Raw genomic sequence first — 18,256 nt, 5'->3', positions numbered from 1 at the left:
CTGACTTGTGGAATATGCGGCAAGTAAAAGAACACATTTAAACTTTTGTTAAAAAAAGTGAACATGAAGAAAAATGCTTACGTGACCATTTTCTTATCTAAGAAATACTGATCCTTTTTGGCACCAATTACTCTTCTAAGTGAGACTTCCTCTTTATCAATCTAATAAAATATTTAAAAGCATAAAGTTAATAGTGAAATTAAGAAACTTTTTAGTTAGTAAGGTCATTTTAAGTTTCCTGACCATAAGTTTTCTTGTTTTAAAAATGTCAATTATCTCACAAAGTATGCTATGAATACTCCCTTCCCACGAGATATTTTTCAAAATAGTTTATGAATTCCAATTTGTAGTTTTCCTAAATGTATTTTCCTCAAAATGTTTTAAGACAAAATCAGTATGCAAACTGTATAATTATCTTTATGTAACTTAATGTACAAATAAAAATTATTTTGAAAGATGAAAACAATTAAATTCCATCAATTAAACTCTGAATATTACTAAAGAGAAAAAAAAATGTAAACTCACTGGTAACCGGTTGTCCGAATTGTCAAAAATAATCTCCACAAATGCAGAAATAACACGAGGACCAGTACCCTCCTAAAACATAAGAAAAGCAAATTTTCCACATAAATGGTATTTTTATATTCTTTAAGAACATTTAGTTTAGTGCATGTTAATGAGCCTCATTTTTTTCTTTTTAAAATAAATAATTTTATTGGGGGCTCATACAGCTCTTATCACAATCTATCCATTGTGTTAAGCACATCTGTATATATGTTGCCATCATTATTTTCTTTTCCTTTTTAACACTTTATTTTTTTAAATCACTTTATTAGGGGTTCATACAACTCTTATCACAATCCATACATATATCAATTGTGTAAAGCACATTTGTACATTCATTGCCCAATAAGCCTTATTCTATGGATAAACTTTCTCACAGGTTAGTATAAAGCATGCTTGCCCAAACAGCAGATACAGTAAACGTTATTAAGGTCTTGCTTAGCAGGCCTCTTGGCTCAGCACAGTCTAGTTCTATTTGCTAACTAATACCTAAAACACCTGGAGGGTTCCTTTTTTATGAAGTCACTAATAGCTGACACCACCAGCTGCTCTGAGGGGAAAGATAAGACTTTCTACTCCCATAAAGATTTACAATCTCAAGAACCCACAAGGACAATTCTACCTGGTCATATAAGGCCTCTGAGTTGACCTACGTAAGTCCATGGCAGTGAGAGTGAGAGGTAAATGACCAAAACCTCACAGTCATCAAGTTGATGCTGATTCACAGCGACCCTACAGACTAGGATAGGTAATACTATGCTTGTCAGTTTCCAAGACTGCAACTCTTTACCGGTGTAGAAAGCCCCATCTTTCTCCTGTGGAGTGGCAGGTGGTTTTGAATTGACCTAGCAGTTAGCAACCCAATGCATAACCACCAGGCCACCAGGGCCCCTGTGAATGATTAAATTCAAAACAAACTCACTACTGTCAAGTCAATTCTGACTCATGGCAGCCCTAAGGGGCAAAGTAGAACTGTTTCTGTGGGCTTCCAAGACTGTAACTGTTTAGGGGAGTAGAAAGCCTCATCTTGCTCCTTCAGAGGGGCTGGTGGTTTCAAACTGCTGACACCTTGCATTAGCAGTCCAATATGTAACCAATACACTACCAGGACTCCTCAAATGATTAAATGGAGTCTTAATAATCATATGATAATTACTGGAGCTCAAGATTTTTTTTTTAACATTTAAGATGGTTCTATATTGCTTTAAAAAAGGAGTACTGGAGGGAAAAAAAAAGGAGTACTAACAGATAAGCACTGGACTGTTAACTAAGTCAGTGATTCAAACCCACCAGCTAGCCTTCAGGAAAAAGATGAGGGCTATCTATTCTCGTAAAGATTCACAGCCTTGAACACTATATAAAGATCACTATGAGTCAGGGTTGACTCAATGGCAGATTTGGGTTTTATATTGTTCTAAATCTGCTACAAAAACATACACATCACGGGGGAGCAAGGGGAGAGAACGGAGTGGAAACCCAAAGTCCATCTGTAGACAATTAGACATCCCCTCGCAAAAATGTCACAGGGCAGGACAAGCCAGCAGGGTGCAGTATGGCACTGACGAAACATTAACATTCCTCTAGCTGTTTAATGCTGCCTCCCCCTTACTATCATGGCCCAGTTCTACCTTACAAGTCTGGCTAGACCAGAGCCATGTACACTGGTACAGATAAATAAATAAATGCCTCAGGAATAATGGGAGTAGTGATACCCTAAAGGCAGGGGAAAGGTGGGTGGAGGGAGACAGCTGATGGTATAAAATATGAAAATAAAAATAATTTACAAATTATCAAGGGTTCACGAGGGTGGGAGGGTGTGAGGAGGGAGAGGGAAAATGAAGAACTGATACCAAAGGCTCAAGTAGAAAGAAAATGTTTTGGAAATGATGATGACAACAAATATACAAATATGCTTGATACAATTTATGTATGGATTGTTATAAGAGCCCCCAATAAAACAATTTAAAAAGCTATAAGAGCCCCCAATAAAATGATTAAAAATAAAAATTAATAAATATGTGCACAGCAATCAATATTTAGACCAATCTATAACCCAACTATTACATGTTAAGATTCTAGAAAATGTTACTATTATGAAGTCAGTACAATGGAGAATAATCTTACAGAATTTATTCATTCTTCTAAAGTCAATCTGAGAAACCTAAGTTTTTCTATAAGAAAATGGTCCGAGTACTGGGCTATAAATTCAAACTTAAGAGGAAACAAAGATGACTGTGGTTAAACAACAGAATTCTTAACATGTGAAAGACAGCTTTGTCAAGATACATTACAAATATATGCAAGATAGATATATATACATTTATACAAGATGTGTGTGGACATTCCCCACTTTCTGAAGCCCATCATATTCAAATCAGACAGAACACAGACATTTTACTACAATTTCTTATCCTAAAGTAATGCTACTTCACTACTTTTTATTATCTAATGAAAATTCTAAGAATTTCCATTACTAGTCTTTCATATTGGAAAATGTTACTACCTAAGTACATTATGACCAATAACAGCAATTTGTATGTGGTTTGGAATGTTTCTTTATGCCCCTCTATTACAGTTTAGTATCTTACAAGTTCCAGTCCCAAGCCCTTCTTTTGTCCTCAGCAATGTGCTTCTTGAACCTTATCAGCCCACACATTAAAACAGAGATTGCCTTTGTTGTCAAGTTCCACTCAATCAGTTCCAATTCATGGGGATTCTAGGTAAATCAGAACACAACCCTGCCCAGCCTGGTCCTGTACCCTGCTCACAATTGGTATGTGTGAGCCTGTGGTTGGAACCAGTCTTTCATCAGGGGTCTTCCTCTTTTTCACTGGCCGTCCACTTTACCAAGCCCGATGGCCTTTTCCAAGGATTGATCTCTCCTAGTAACATGTCCAAAGTGATGCGAAGTCTCGCCATCACTGCATCTAAGGAACATTCTGCCTATACTTTTTCCAAGACAGACTTGATTTTTCTTTTGAGAGTTCACAGTACTTTCAGTCTTCTTCACCTACATATTTCAAATAATTTTGCATCAATTCTTCCAGTCTTTATTCACCGCCCAACTTTCACATGCATATGAACTGAAAATACTATAGCCAGGGTCAGACACTGCTTAGTCCTCAAAGTAACACACCTGCTCCTTTCACTTTAAAGAGGTCCTGGGCAGAGGTGCCTAATGCAATACACCGACTGGTTTATTTTTTTTTAAACCATTTTATTGGGGCTCATACAACTCTTATCCCAATCCATACATACATCAATTGTGTAAAACACACTTATACATTCGTTGCCCTCATCACTCAAAATTCACCTTCCGCTTGGGTTCCTGGAATCAGCTCATTTTCCTTTTTTCCTTCCTCCTCCCCCCCTCCCTGATGAACCCTTAATAATTTATAAATTATTGTTTTATCTTACACTGCCCGGTATCTCCCTTCACCCACTTTTCTGTTGCCCATTTCCCAGAGAGGTTATATGTAGATCCCCATGATCGGTTTCCCCTTTCTACCCCCCTTTCCCTCCTGGTATCGCCATTCTCACCGTTGGTCCTGAGGGGTTCATCTGTCCTAGATTCCGTGTTTCCAGATCCCATCCGTACTGCTGTGCAACCTCTGGTCTAACCAGGTTTGCAAGGTAGAATTGTGATCATGATAGTTGGGGGAGGAAGTGTTTAAGAACTAGAGGAAGGTTGTGAGTTTCATTATTGCTACACCGAACCCTGATTCATCTCCTCCCCACTAGCCCTCTCTAAGGGATGTCCAGTTGTCTGCAGATTGGTATTGGGTCCCCATCATGCACTCCCTTCATTCACGATCACACACACACACACACACACACACACACCCCACCCCCCGCCCTCACTCCGGGCCTTTGGTGGTTGAAACCTGGTCCCCTCGGCCCTTCATGATCACACATGCTGGTGTGCTGCTTCCATGTGGGCTTTGTTGCTTCTGGGCTACATGGCCACTTGTTTACTTTCAAGCCTTTAAGTCCCCAGATGCTATAGCTCTTGATAGCCGGGGACCATCAGCCTTCCTCACCACACTTAGTTATGCACACATTCGTCTTCAGCGTTTTTGTGGGGAAGGTGATCACATGATGATGGTTTTGTTCTTTGGTGTCTGCTACGTGATCCCTTCAACACCTCGTGTTCACTTAGGCTTGTGTGCTTCTGCTCTGTAGGCTTTGTTGCTTCTGAGCTAGATGGCTGCTTGTTTGCCTTCAAGCCTTTAAGACCCCAGACACTGTATCTTTTGATAACCGGGCACCATCAGCTTTCTTCACATTTGCTTATGCACACGTCTGTCTTCAGTGATCATGTAGGGAAGGTGGGTATCATGAAATGACCATTTAGCTTAGCAAGGTGCTATTTGTAGTGAGGGAATGCACATGAGGCCCAATGTCCACCTGCTACCCTACTACTAAACCTATAAATATATGCACATAGGTCATTTCCCCCATAATCATAAACATATTTACATATGTACATGTCTGTATTTAGGCTTTTATGTATGCCCTTTGCTTCCTACTCCTTTCCTCCAATCCTTACGCTTTCCTCATGTCCCACTACCATGTTCAGCCTTCATTTTGGTTTCAGTAATTCCTCTGTTACCTTGCCCTTGGTCACTCCCTACAAGTCCTCCCATCCCCTCCCTCCCTCCACTGGTTTTGAACCACTGGTTGTTCCCTTGTCCCTGGGTTAGCCAACACCTCCTCCCTTCCCCTACCTCTCACACTCCCATGTCCCTCCGGGACCGTTGATCCCGTTATTTTCTTCTCACATTGTTTGTCCAGCCTATCTTATCTAAGTGGACCTGCAGATATAGTAATATGTGCATTAAAATGCAGATGGCTTTAAGAGCACCAAAGTGGCACATAAGAACACATGGCACTGACAGCAGCAACACCGACAAGCTAACAAACAAAAAAGCCACTGACATACAAAATTTAAAAGAAAAGAAAAAATGAAAAAAACAAAACGACAGCAAAAAAAAAAAAAAGCTCGTTAGTAGTTCAAGGTCTGTTTGTTGACCATTAGGAGTGTTTTCCAGACAAGTCTGATGGGGTGCCATATCCTGGCCCCAAAGTCCATCCTTTATACTTCCTCAGGACCTCCTTGTTCTGCTTCCCCCGCTGCTCCAATGCACGCCCCCAGTGTTTGCCTCAGTGTGGTGGGGTCAGCTCAGTGGCACATCCCCCACTGTGTCTCCGGTGCTGTCCCATGTAGGGCCATGGTTCAGTGCAGGATGTCGTATCTCGCCATGGGGCCGGCTATATGGTCCTCTCTGTACATTGGGCCCTTCGAGCCGGGCTATCATCCTCTGAGCTTGGTGGGCCCAGGTGTGCTCCGCTCCATTCTTCCTCCTTCCTTTGCTTCAGCTTCCTTCTGGGTGTGGTGTGGTTGGTCAGTTCCTTTCCCACACCAGACGATCTATTTTCATTTTCTGTGGTACTCCCTTCGATGGTGGGGTCAGGCTAATTCTGGTTGGGGCCGGCGTTTGGCCTTGGCAACTTTCATCTTTGCTCTATTGCTCTGCTGGTTCAGTTGTGAGGGTTTTTTTCTTTACATTGATCTGTAAATCCACAATGAAAGCTATAGTCTTTGATCTTTATCAGCAAGCACTTCAAATCCCCTTCACTTTCAGCAAAGTTGTGTTAATGCATATGGAAAGGCTGTTCATAAGCTTTCCTCAAATCCTGATCCAGCATATAGTCCATCTTTCCAGATTATTTGCTTAACATACCTATTGAACAAGTATGGGGACTTAAAAGTTTATTTACATTAGCATTTAACACCTACATAGACATTGGTAATTTCTTCAATTTTATTCTAATAAAAATTAAGCTTTATCTTTTATTAATTAATATACCCAAACCAGTTTGCTATCTGGTCAATTCTACATATGCAGATGTTATGTGCCTTAAGAGTAGAACTCTGCTCTAAATAACCAACTTTTATGGAAACACCTTGTCGAGGTGTTCCAATAGATTGAATTTTCAACCTTCTGGTTCACTGCTAAGGACTAACCATTTACACCAGCCAGAAGCCCCTATATTAATAGGCTGCTCTTGCTTCGTGCTGTGATTCTAACTCATAGCAACAACTCAAGGAAAGGTAGAACTGTTCTCTTGGTTTCCTAGGCTGAAATCTTTGTAAGAGCAAGTTGTCAGGTCTTTTCTCCAGTAGAGCAGCTGGTGGGTATGAATGTTTGGTTAACAGTCAAGTTACTGTCACAAGGGCTTCTTTACAATATAATAGCCTAATTTTGCAGAACAATACATGATATGCTTGACATGCTCACTTGAATAGTTATTTGGCCCTCTGGGACTGATGGTATAGTTCTTTTAACATATGTACATAATTACAACGTCTTTAATCAGTTTCACTCACGTGCAACAAAGCCAACCGCTGTTCTGGACGAAGATGACTAAACTCATCACTGAGAACAAACTGAATCGCTAGAAATACATAAAAGGCAACATTTATACACTGCATTCAGGTTATGAAAGCACTTTCATATATAACATCTCATTTGATTCTCACAACCCACCTAAGAAAGACATAGCAAACATTCCCATTTCTACAGTGAAAAAAAAAATCAAAGAAGTTTAAGTGTTTTGCCTATTCTCCCATACCCAAGAAGGCATTAGGCCCAGAAGAGAATTCAGCCCTTTAGATTCTTTACACTAAAATTGTGCCCATAGATGAAGAAGTATTTCTTAGGTTTCATGTAGACATAACCTCAGAAAATGAATGATTAGAGTACATTAACTGAAACTACCTACTTCTTTAACATTATCTAAAGAGTAAAAAATATATATATACCTACCATAAAAAAAGTTACTTTTTCCAGATCCATTTCTGCCCACTACAAATGTTCAAAAACACAAGTTATTTTTTAATAAAAACTCTAAAAACTACAAAACCAATCAACAACTATAAAATAATTTATATGTCCAATTTTCTAATATATGGCTTAACATTTAAACTTAAATACGAGCAGTAACCAAAATTACATTAGGTTCCGTAAAACAATAAACAGGTTTTACTCACCAAATGAGCAAGTTTTCTATAGATTTGATAGTTTTTTTAGAAAAGAAACATTGTTAATCCTTTTGCTCTTTCCCAGTTGTTTAAAATTGACAGAAATGACTATATTTGACTTTCATAATTTACAATTCTTATGAAGGGCATGCAATTCTAGTTTATATATCAAGAGTATTTTTAACAATTTAAAGAATTACATATTGGAGCTGTAAGATACAGATACACTGTGTGTGTGTGTGTGTGTGTGTGTGTGTGTGTGTGTGTTTTCCTGGGGAGTAGGGTTGGGGAAGGAAGGGATAAAGGGCAGTTGATATCAAGGAGCTCAAGAAGAAAACTTGAAACAGACTATGGTAGCAATTTCACAACATTGTTCGATATGATTGAACTATGAAATAACTGTAAGAACGCCCTATAAAATAAAGAATCATATACTACTAATAATCTATTAAGTGTCATTCTAAGTTCTTAAACTGCTCACATGCTAAACTAGTATCATCCTTATATATAATTTAGCTTTAAAGAACCAAGTCTAGACAATTAGAAGGCATAAAAACCTCTTGGATTTTAAGATAAGAAATTCTATACATAAAAGAATACCAAGTTTCTGATTTAATAAGTATTTGATTAATTTTGTTAAGTTTGTATTTCAGAATTAATCATCACAAATAACCATGTCCTTCTATTAATAAACTACATGATGGTGGACAATTTGGGCACTTTATTCTAATTAATCACATGCAAAGTAAATCCTAAAAAGATCATTTATGCTATGCCAGAGAGGAAGGAAGCAATAATAAGCAAATAAAATACAGACATAGGAGCCAGTTTGAAGGGGGGGACTCCATTGGTTAAATGTGGAACAACTGGAGAATCAGAATAACGAGTAACAGTAATGAACTATAAATCTGTGAGGGAGAAAAGATAATCCATGATTCCATACTGATAGTAAAAGAATGGAGGAAAGGGGATTCATGCTTACAGCAGAATATCAAATACCGAGCGTTAAGTATAGGAGCCAGAGTGGCTGGGCTGCGAACCACCAACTGCTCCTCTGGTCAAAGACAAGGTTTCTGCTCTTGTAAAGAGATCAGTGTCAGAAAGCGCCACCCCCCCCACCCCCCCCCACCCCCGTAGTTCTACTCTGTCTTATCTGGTCACTATGAGTCAGAATTGACCCAGGGCAGTGAGTTGTTGTGTTTTTTGCTTTTTTGTTTTAACTGGTATGTCTTTAAGTAGTACTGGAAGTGGAAACCTGTTCTGCTTAATAACTATCAGAATAAAGACAAGAATTCTAAACCTGAAGAAATTCCAACGAGGAGCCTATCATTTCATGGTCCTAAAATATCTCCCTACATGGCTCATGGTTACAAGGGAAAAGCCAGTCACTGCAAAATAGAGCAATTGGGTGACAGCTTGAGTAGATGAACATAAGTAACACCACTAATTTTTCAAAACAACAATGTTAACAAAGACAAAGATTATGCAAATAATTGTTTGTCGTCCTGGAGTTGATTGGGAATCGTGGCCAGCCCAAGTGTACAGAGTAGAACTGCTCTATAGGATTTTCAAAAGCACTTTTGAAACCACTTGCCACGCTGTCTCCCAAAGTAGTTCCTGGGTGGGTTCATACGGGCAGCTTTTGGGCTAGTTGAGAGTTTAACCATTCCACCACCCAGCTGCTAGTGGAAATAAAGGCAATATGACAACTAAATCTAGTATGTCATCCTAAATTAAATCCTGTACTGCAGGTGTAAAACAATCTGTAGACATTTTTGGGTCGGTCAGCATAACTGGAACATTGACAACAAACTACAAACATTTAATTTACTGAAGTTGATAACTGCATTGTGCCTATGTACAAAAATATCTATTCTTAGAAAATACACCCTGAAATCATTAGTGGTCGAGGGCCATGATATATAAAACTTACTCTTTTTAAAAAATCACTTTATTGGAGGCTCATACAACTCTGATGAGAATCCATCCATCCATCATGTCAAGCACATTTATACATTTGTTGTCATCATCATTCTCAAAACATTTTCTTTCCACTTGAGCCCTTAATATCAGCTCATTTTTCCCCCCCTCCCTCCCCAATCTCCCTACATAATTTACTCTTTGGCAGAAAATGTGTACTATGTGCACATAGAGAAAGATTAGTAGGAGTAAGTGCAAATGATAAAGCAGGGAAAACAACTGATCAAGGCAAAATATAGAAGTACTATCTTTATTGTTATTTATGTACTGAGAATGTTAGTTTATTGTGTCAACCTGGCCGATAAACACAGGTGGAGTTAATTGAAAGGAGGGATCAATGACTCAGTAAGCCTCACTTTTCTAGTTCTCAGGTCTCTTGCTTTCTGATGGTCAGACCAGGGTGCAGCTGCCTTAGCCAGTTCCCTGCTTCAGCTGGCAAAGCTGACTTCCTGCAAGACATCCCCAAGGAGAAGCCACATGGACCTACACCGATGAAGCCCTAGGTGTTGGAGGAGCCATGTGGAGACCCCTGCCAGCGCTGAGATGTTTACATTCACTGACTGGGCTTTCCTCCTGTGGTTGGCATCATAGTGTGTGTTTTGTTTGATGGAGGAGGGTTTTGTGGATTGGTGTTGAACATACAGGTTAATGTTGGACTTATGGGCTTGGGCAGCACTGGGTTGGGATGTTTTCTTGATGTCCACTTAACTTTTATATAAAACTCTTATATATGAGTTTCTGTGGATTTATTTATTTAAAGTACCCAGATTAACACATGTACTTTCTTACATTTTAAAATCTCCATATAACTTTTAAAAAGATAGCTTATCCCTGAACAAATATAAATCTCAAATAAGAACCCACTTATAAATAACTAAAGTTAAATTTCCCTTTAAAAATTCCTCTAATGCAGCTATTTTAATGATGAATATTCAACAAGGAAAGATACATTCAAGATTTATTATGAAGGTGAGTGACATATTCACACCCCTCACCACCACCAACAGGGATGAACAATAGAAATATGGACAAAAGGAGACAGTGGATGGTATAAGATATGAAACTACAATAACTTCTAATTCATCAGGGGTCCATGAGGGTGAGAGGGTGGGAGAGGGAGGGAAAAAAGGGGAGCTGATACAAGGGCTCAAGCAGAAAGAAAATGTCTTGAAAATGATGATGGCAACATAAGTACAAATGTGGTTGAGACAACTGATGTAAGGATTGTTTTAAGAGCCCCCAATAGAATGATTTAATTTTAAATATATATTTATTATGGAGTAAAAATTGTTACCATTTTACATTGTAAACATTTTTATTTTTTAAAAAAAGCATATTTATGATGTACACAAAGACCAGAACAGTATTCAAGAAGCTGTTTATATGTGAGCCAGATAAACTCACACTAATACAGGTCTTTGCTATCAGTGTACATCTTTAGTTCTCTAATATTTCTGGCGATTTCAGCCTACCCTACGGATGCATTCAAGTCAGATCTGTGAATCACTGAGAGACCAGCAGACAAATTTCCCACTCTCCCGTCTGACCTTTCCAAGGCCTGGTAGGTCTCAAAGTGTATCTGGAAATTACTCAAAATGACCACAGACCAGCTGTGTCTTCTTTATAAAGCCATGACCAGCTCTGGGAGCCTCTACTCCCCCCCACCCCTGCCCCTCTTAACCTGAGACTACACCTCCCACTAAATCCTAGGCAGCTAAGCCTACCTCTGGCTCTATTTTCTAGGAATCCAAAGCTAAGATGCATAGGTCATTAATAAAAGAATAACCATATATCTGGGTAGGTCTACACTTTAAATTTTCTTCCTTAATGTTCTGTAATTACCATGCATTTTTGTTGTGATTGTTTTAACAGTAGAAAAATATAATAACTTAAAAAGTTGCATGTATGGTACATGTACCAAATCTCAAAGATCAGCATAGAGACATGTGTCTTCAAATCTTGCTGACTTATTTTCTTAAGGGTCAAAATCATTTAACAATTAAAGTGGTATGCTTTCATCAGATTATTTTTAGGGTTAATCAATATAAGAATTTTGGTCTTTCCTGGTTTATTAGTAAAATATCTGGCTAAGATGTATATGTTTAAGACAGCTTAACCAATAAAGCTGTGTAGGGTTTTAGTTAAAATAACACAATTGTTACACAATTTTTCCTTTGCAAAAGTAATTGTGACAAAGATCATGTTGTAACCAATGTAGTGAAACAGCTCTCTGATGTCAACCTAAGGAGGTCTCTTCCCGATGAGCAAGTATGAATGGAGAAAATCAGAGACAAAAGGACGGTGCAAAGGATTAAGAGAGCATGCAAACCCCAGCCTCCCTGACCCTTAAAACTGTAAGGACTACAAAGTGCCTGACTTTCACTGCTGCCCTCTCTGAAGGGGTTCACAAAAAGGTCCTGGATAGAATGAAACAAAACTCAAAATCATCAAAGATACCAGCCTCACTGTTCTGAAACTAGGGACCCTAGTCATCCATCAAGTCTGGAACGAAACACTCCTGTCTCAACTTTCAAACAATATCAAGGCTACATGGTGAACATTAACACCAAGGGAGTCACTCCCAATCCTTAGAATAATCAACTATCTGATACTTACAGGGCATTAGCAGCCCAAGAATAAAGGCCAGAAAGAAGGCATAGGAAAGGAAGTTTATATGAACGAGAAACTAGAAGAGTGCTGTTATACTGTGGGAATTATAATTATCAAGAATTAAAATGAGTTCGCATTGTTCAAAGGAAATCCAATTTGCTTTAAACTTTCACCCAACTCACAATGAAGTGTTAAAAAAAACTAGAGGAATGTGTGTTTTGTTGCTGCTATACTACACCCTGGCTGGCTAGTCCCTTCCTTGTGAATGAATCTCTGTGAGGTGATGTCCCATCGTCTACAAATGGGCTTTGGGTCTCCACTCTTGTTACTTCCCTGCTAGATAGCCACTTGTTTTACTTCAAGTCTTTAAGACCCCAGACACGTTATCGTCTATTAGCTGGGCACCATCAGCTTTCTTCACATTAGTTTATGCACCCATTTTGACTTCAGTGATCGTGTTGGGAGAGTGAGCATCATAGAATGCTAGCTTATTAGAACAAAGTGTTCTTGCATTGAGAGGATTTGAGTGGAGGCCCAATGTCTGTCTGCTATCGGTACTCCCATTATTGTTCCTAAGAGGTTTATCTATTCTAGATTCCATGTGTCGAGAGCTCTTATCTGTACCATGTACAAATCTAGCCGGATTTGTAAGGTAGAACTGGAGTCATGATAGTGGGGGGATATGTTAAGTAGTATGGTAGCAGACAGGAGGAAGGTGACAGAAGGGGGAGGAAGGGGGAACCGATCACAATGAATGAGTATAGCACCTACTCCCCCAGGGGGAGGAGCAAGAGAAATGTGGGTGAAGGGAGACAGTGAATATGAAAATAATAAATTGTAATTTATCAAGGAGTCACAAGGTGGGAAGAGAAGAGGAGCTGATACCAAGGGCTCAAATAGAAAATGTTTTGAAAATGATGATGGCAACGTATGTACAAATGTGCTTGATACGATTGATGTATAGATTTATGAGCTGTAAGAGCCTCCAATAAAATTATACATATATATAAAGTTTAAAAACAAATAGCTATCTGCTAACAGCTAAAATAATAAAGACTTCAGTTTGCAACCCAATGTACAACAGAACAAACACTGCCCAGTCTTGTACTCAATTTGAGCCTACTGTTGCAGCCATGCCACCCCATCCACCTCATTCATGTTCTTCCTCTTTTTTTCCTCCTCCACTCTACAGAAGTAGACTATAGACTTAAGTAAGGTATATAATAGTCTGTGTTGAGCTGAATGGTTGGCAGTTCGAAACCACCCATCACTCCTTGGGAGAAAGACGGGCTTTCCAATCTGGTAGTTTACTGTCTAGGAAACCCACAGGGAAGTCACTATGAGTCGACTTGATGGCAGTGAAACAGAAATAACAATCATTCTAGATGAATAATGGTCGTTTTACAGATCATTTATAAAAACATACAGCCGAAATACCAAAATATTAACTTTTATAAAATAACATACATCTCATAATTGTTCCTTTTCTCTATTTCTAGAAATTCTGATTGGTGAAAATCAGAAAACACCTGTAATTAAAATGCAAGCTAAATTCCAGTAAAATCAAGCTACTTTCATAGCACCTCAATTCAGAGGAACTAACTTTAAAATTTTAAGTATCTGGAAAAAGAAAAGGATAATCTACTGCAAGGCTGCAACTTGCACACAAAACCTTTACACAAAGTGAAGGAAGTGTGGGGAAGGGGCTTCTGGAAGCGTTCCCATTCAATGTGGACGCTCCTGATTTTGTTTGACTCACCAAGGATGAGGCTGTACCATAGAACTATGGTTCGCAGCTTGGGTTCAAAAGCACTCATTTCACTTATCCTTAAAGAGCTCAGCAGTCAGAAAATAGGTTGTTTCAGCAAAAAGGACATTGTCATCTGAACACTAAAAATGGTTTCAGGGCAACCACTATTTAGGGTTTTTCCCTTTACACTCCAAATATTTTCACATTTAATCTTCTAACAGAAGGGACAGCATTATCTCCCCTTTACAAATGAGAAAACCGGAGCTTCTCACAAGAATTTCAACCTTATTCTGCTTTGCTCCAAAATATATGCTCTGACCAACAAACTGCATTGACCTTAGGACAGAAAAACTGAAAAAAATCTAATTTAAAACCAAAGAAAGAGCATCGTTAAAACATCAAGAATAGGGTAGCTCAAACACTGAATTCACTATACATTTAAAAAGCAGTTCTCTCTGCTAAAACCCACCTTCACACAAGGTTACTCAAATAACAAAAAGTAGCTTACTACTGCCTTATGCAAACATTTTACATTTAAAAAAGAAGCAATTCACCATCGCAGATAAAGGACAAACTATTCTATTCTGGGGGGTGGGGTGGACAGATAAAACACACGCAAAATTCAAAGGCAAGCCAATGGCAAGCATTTATATTGAAGTATATATAAATCTGACCTACGAAACAAAGCACACTTACCAATAACATTATGTTTTGAGCTGAAGGGATCTACAATGGTCTGATCTCTGTAACTTCGGAAGCCCTGGATAATCACCTAGCGAGTCAACGGGATACGTTTCAGAATGCACACCCACAAACAATTCGAAGGGGACTTTGACATTTTTCCCCCTTTTTTTTTTTTAAATCGCAAAGCCACGTTTCTTTCCATGCCGTTTTCTCGCTCCAGGGCAAGCTGGACAACGTTCCAAACCTTCCCCCTTCTGCCGGGAGACGCTGCTTCTGGAAGGCCGTGCACGAGGAAGGGGGTCTCAGCGAACCCGGCGAAGACGACGACGAGGTCCTCGGGGCCGGGGCGCCCGGAGGAGGAACCCGCGCGGGCCGCGGACCCGAGCGTGCCGACGGTTCCGTCCCGAGGGGTGGGGGGCAGCCCGGGGACACGGCCGGCCGGGGTGGGTGGTGGGGAGGATGCCCTTCCGCCGCCGCCGCGAGGAAGGGGGCCTCGCGCGGGAAGACCATTCTGACAGAAGCCAGCAGCCGGCGGTGGCGCGGCCCCGTCTGCAGCACCGGGGCGCCCAGGGGCTTCGCTGGGAAGCCCGCGCGGGGCGAGGTCCCCGCGGGGAGCCAAGCTCTCCCCTCAGCCTTGCCGGCGGACGCCGCGGCCCCTCCACCGCGCCCCGAGACCCTGCTCCCCTCGCACCGGCGCGGGACCTCGCCCCTCCCCCCGGTCCAGCCCCGGGCCCGCCCGCGCGCGGGGAGAGGTGAGGCCCCGGCTCGCCCCGCGACACCCCCGCCGCCGGGAGCGTTCCTCGCGGCGCGGCGCGGGGGCGGACGCGCCGGCCTCACCTGCTTGATGTACATGGTTCCGCGCCCCGAGCCGGGGAGAGAGCGTCGCCGCCGAGCAGCAGCGGCGCGGCGGCCGTGGGGTCAGGTGAGGCGCCGACGAGACCCCTCCCCCAAACGCCGCGCACTCCCCTCCAGCCAAACAAAATGGCGGCGCCCGCGGAGGCGGAGCCCGCGCCTTGGGCGCAACCACTCGGAGGGCCCCGCGGGGGGGGCGGGAGAAGGCCGCCCGCTGTGGCTCGGGGGCCAAACGTGCCTGCTGCCGCGCCCGTGGGCGGATTCCACTGGACGCCTCGGGACTGTGCCCGAACCGTCCCTCTGACGGGGTCACCAGCGTCATTCGGGGGCGCCTGGGCCGGGACGTCGGGCCGCGCCCCCTCCGAGCGTGCGGTCAATGGTCGCGCCCGCCAGGGGGGAAAGGTTCGGCGCCAAAGCCAAGCGTGCGAGTCCCGGGGCCTGTAGCCGAGCTGCCCGGCCGCCACGCGGTCTCGGGCCGTCTCAAAGCGCGGCCCTCCGGGCTCGGGGCGCCAGGCGTCAGACCCCCCGGCACGGGGGCGACAACGGGGGTGCGTGCGGGCCCTTGGCTGCGCCGTGATTGCCGCTGTTCTAAACACACAGGTGTGGAAGCGGGTCCCCGCACTGGCTCCGAACCGCCCGCTCGCGCAGAACAGCCCAGAGGGGCTTGTCGGCGCTGGGAAGTTTGTTTTAATGACGTGATAATTAATGCCCCGGGAGCTGTTACTGCTCTGCCATGTGCTGCAAATCTAGGCAGACCTGCCCCACTGCAGCCAAAATGATTTACTACATGAAGTTGAAAACGACTTAAAAAAAAAAAAGAAATACTACCTGAAAGATGTTCGGTGCACGGGGTAACCCTCAGTGTATCTGATTCGTAGCTGCGGGGGGGAGGGGGGGCGGAGTGGGGAGAGGCTGGTTTAGAAGTTCGATCCCTGGGCCACTCCAAAATTGCCTGCTAGGAAGAGAACAAAATAGTCACGCCAATGGGTCGTACCCTTCCGGGGGGACGGGTGTCAGTTCAGGCCCTAAGTATCCCTAAATCGGAGTTCCCTTGGTGGCAGGGTCCTTTCTCAGAAGCACGAATCCTATCCAACCCTTGCCGTGGAAAATCCCAATGCCTTTATAAACATTTCGCTTCCAGATTAGCGTCCCCACCCTGTGGGATTTTAAGCCTAATCCTATTCACCTAAAATTGCTTATAAACAAAAAATGATAAAACATTTGTCATGATTTTCACAATTTTTAAGGAGCTCTGGTCATGTGTGGGCCACTTACTGGCTTGCCGTTGGAATCCACCAGCCGCTCACGAGGATGAAGTGGGCTGCTCCTAGAAAGACACCTCATCTCAGAAACCCTAAGTCTGGGAAACCCAAAGACAATTCTGCCCTACACGACAGGGTCACTATGCGTCGGAATCAACTGGATGCCAGTAGTTTCCTTAAACTTTCCCATGCTAAATGAATCTTGCACGATTGACGTGAAGTGCTGATGAGTTGGTTCAGACTTAAGTAACCCGTTTCTTTCTTTTTTTTCCTTGTCCCGGCGCTTGAGGATAGAACCAGCGGATGGGCAGCCGCCGGCACCGAAGACATGACGCCGAGGGGACCGGAGTCCGCTCCCTCTGCCTCCGTAAATAACGGGGAAGTAACCTGTTTCTACAGTGGGAAACAGCCCTGTCCTGCACTATTCTCAGAATTTTTACGTCTGAGCCCACTGTTGTGGCTACTGTCAGCCATCTCATTATGGGCCTTCCTCTTTTTCCATGACCTGCCTTACCAAGTATGATATCCTCCTCCAGGAATTGGTCCCAAGGAATCCAAAACAACGCTCAACAACAAAACACTGGGTCATCAGCCGGATTCCGATTCACAGCAACCCAGTAGGACAGAGTAGAACTGCCCCTGTGGGCTTGCGACGCCTAAATCCTTACCCGAGTAGACAGCCCCATTTTTCTCCGTGGAGCAGCGGGTAAGTTCACATCTCTGACCTTGTGGTTCAATGTGTGACCCACTACGACACCGGTGCCCTACACGATTAATTTACATAATGTGTGTACTTAAGAAATAAAGATCCGTGAAAACCTAAGAAGTCAAAAGATGACTTAAGAGAATTTAATGAGATTGTCTTGCGTATTTATCTTTATGGAAAGCCTGATGGCTCAATGCTTAAATACAAAAGGTTAGCAGTTCAAGCCCATCCAGACACTCATCAGGAGGAACACCTGATAATGTGCTCTCGGAAATACTGTAGCCAAGAAAATCCAATGGGCAGTTCTATCACCTGGGTCACTCAGAGTCAAAAATCAACTTGGCTGCCCCTAAAAACTTTTATATTATGTATGTTTTCTGACTTTCTGCTAGACCTTACATCCAAGAGAGAACAATCTTTGTTTTGCTACGACTTCCTTAATAACTCATGTATACAGAGTGTTTAATACCTATTTGGGAGTAAAAAATGTATGAGAGCAAAGTACTTACCACAGGCCCTGACTCATTTACTACTGTTATTGATATTAGAAGGCACCTGTATTAGGCCAGGTTGACTAGAGAAACAAATCCAGAGACACTCATAAGTATAAGGGAGAGCTTTATATCAAGGAGTAGTTATAGATCAGGAAAAATCCCAGCCCAGCCCAGATCAAGTCCACAAATCTGGTACTAGTCCAAAAAGCCATTCCTTTCAGATTCACACAGCCACAAGCAATGATGCAAAATGCTAGAAGATCACAGGCCAGCTGGTGAAAATCATGTGATTCAAATGGCAATGGAAGC

At 42.2% G+C, this 18,256-nt stretch overlaps 1 protein-coding gene and 1 pseudogene across 1 annotated transcript in view; both read right to left on the bottom strand.

Moving 5' to 3' along the window:
• The window catches only part of SMC3 (structural maintenance of chromosomes 3), a 40,872-nt gene extending 25,257 nt beyond the window's left edge, over nt 1–15,615 (bottom strand). Inside the window, exons 1-6 of the mRNA XM_075533575.1 lie at nt 15,471–15,615; nt 14,646–14,721; nt 7,395–7,433; nt 6,956–7,023; nt 526–597; nt 82–161 (exon numbers count right to left, since the gene is read on the bottom strand). Of these exons, the coding sequence (XP_075389690.1) occupies nt 82–161; nt 526–597; nt 6,956–7,023; nt 7,395–7,433; nt 14,646–14,721; nt 15,471–15,485 (350 nt within the window). The 5' untranslated portion in view covers nt 15,486–15,615. The remainder of the gene's footprint in view (nt 1–81; nt 162–525; nt 598–6,955; nt 7,024–7,394; nt 7,434–14,645; nt 14,722–15,470) is intronic.
• A 1,402-nt stretch (nt 15,616–17,017) lies between these two features.
• LOC142430062 (small nucleolar RNA SNORA57) lies at nt 17,018–17,130 on the bottom strand (annotated as a pseudogene).
• Between the last annotated feature and the right edge of the window lie 1,126 nt (nt 17,131–18,256).

The sequence above is a fragment of the Tenrec ecaudatus genome, chromosome 16 (assembly GCF_050624435.1).
Source record: "Tenrec ecaudatus isolate mTenEca1 chromosome 16, mTenEca1.hap1, whole genome shotgun sequence".
Lineage (NCBI taxonomy): Eukaryota > Metazoa > Chordata > Mammalia > Afrosoricida > Tenrecidae > Tenrec > Tenrec ecaudatus.
The sequence above is the reverse complement of the archived record's forward strand: the minus strand, read 5'-3'. Positions and strand labels throughout refer to the sequence as shown.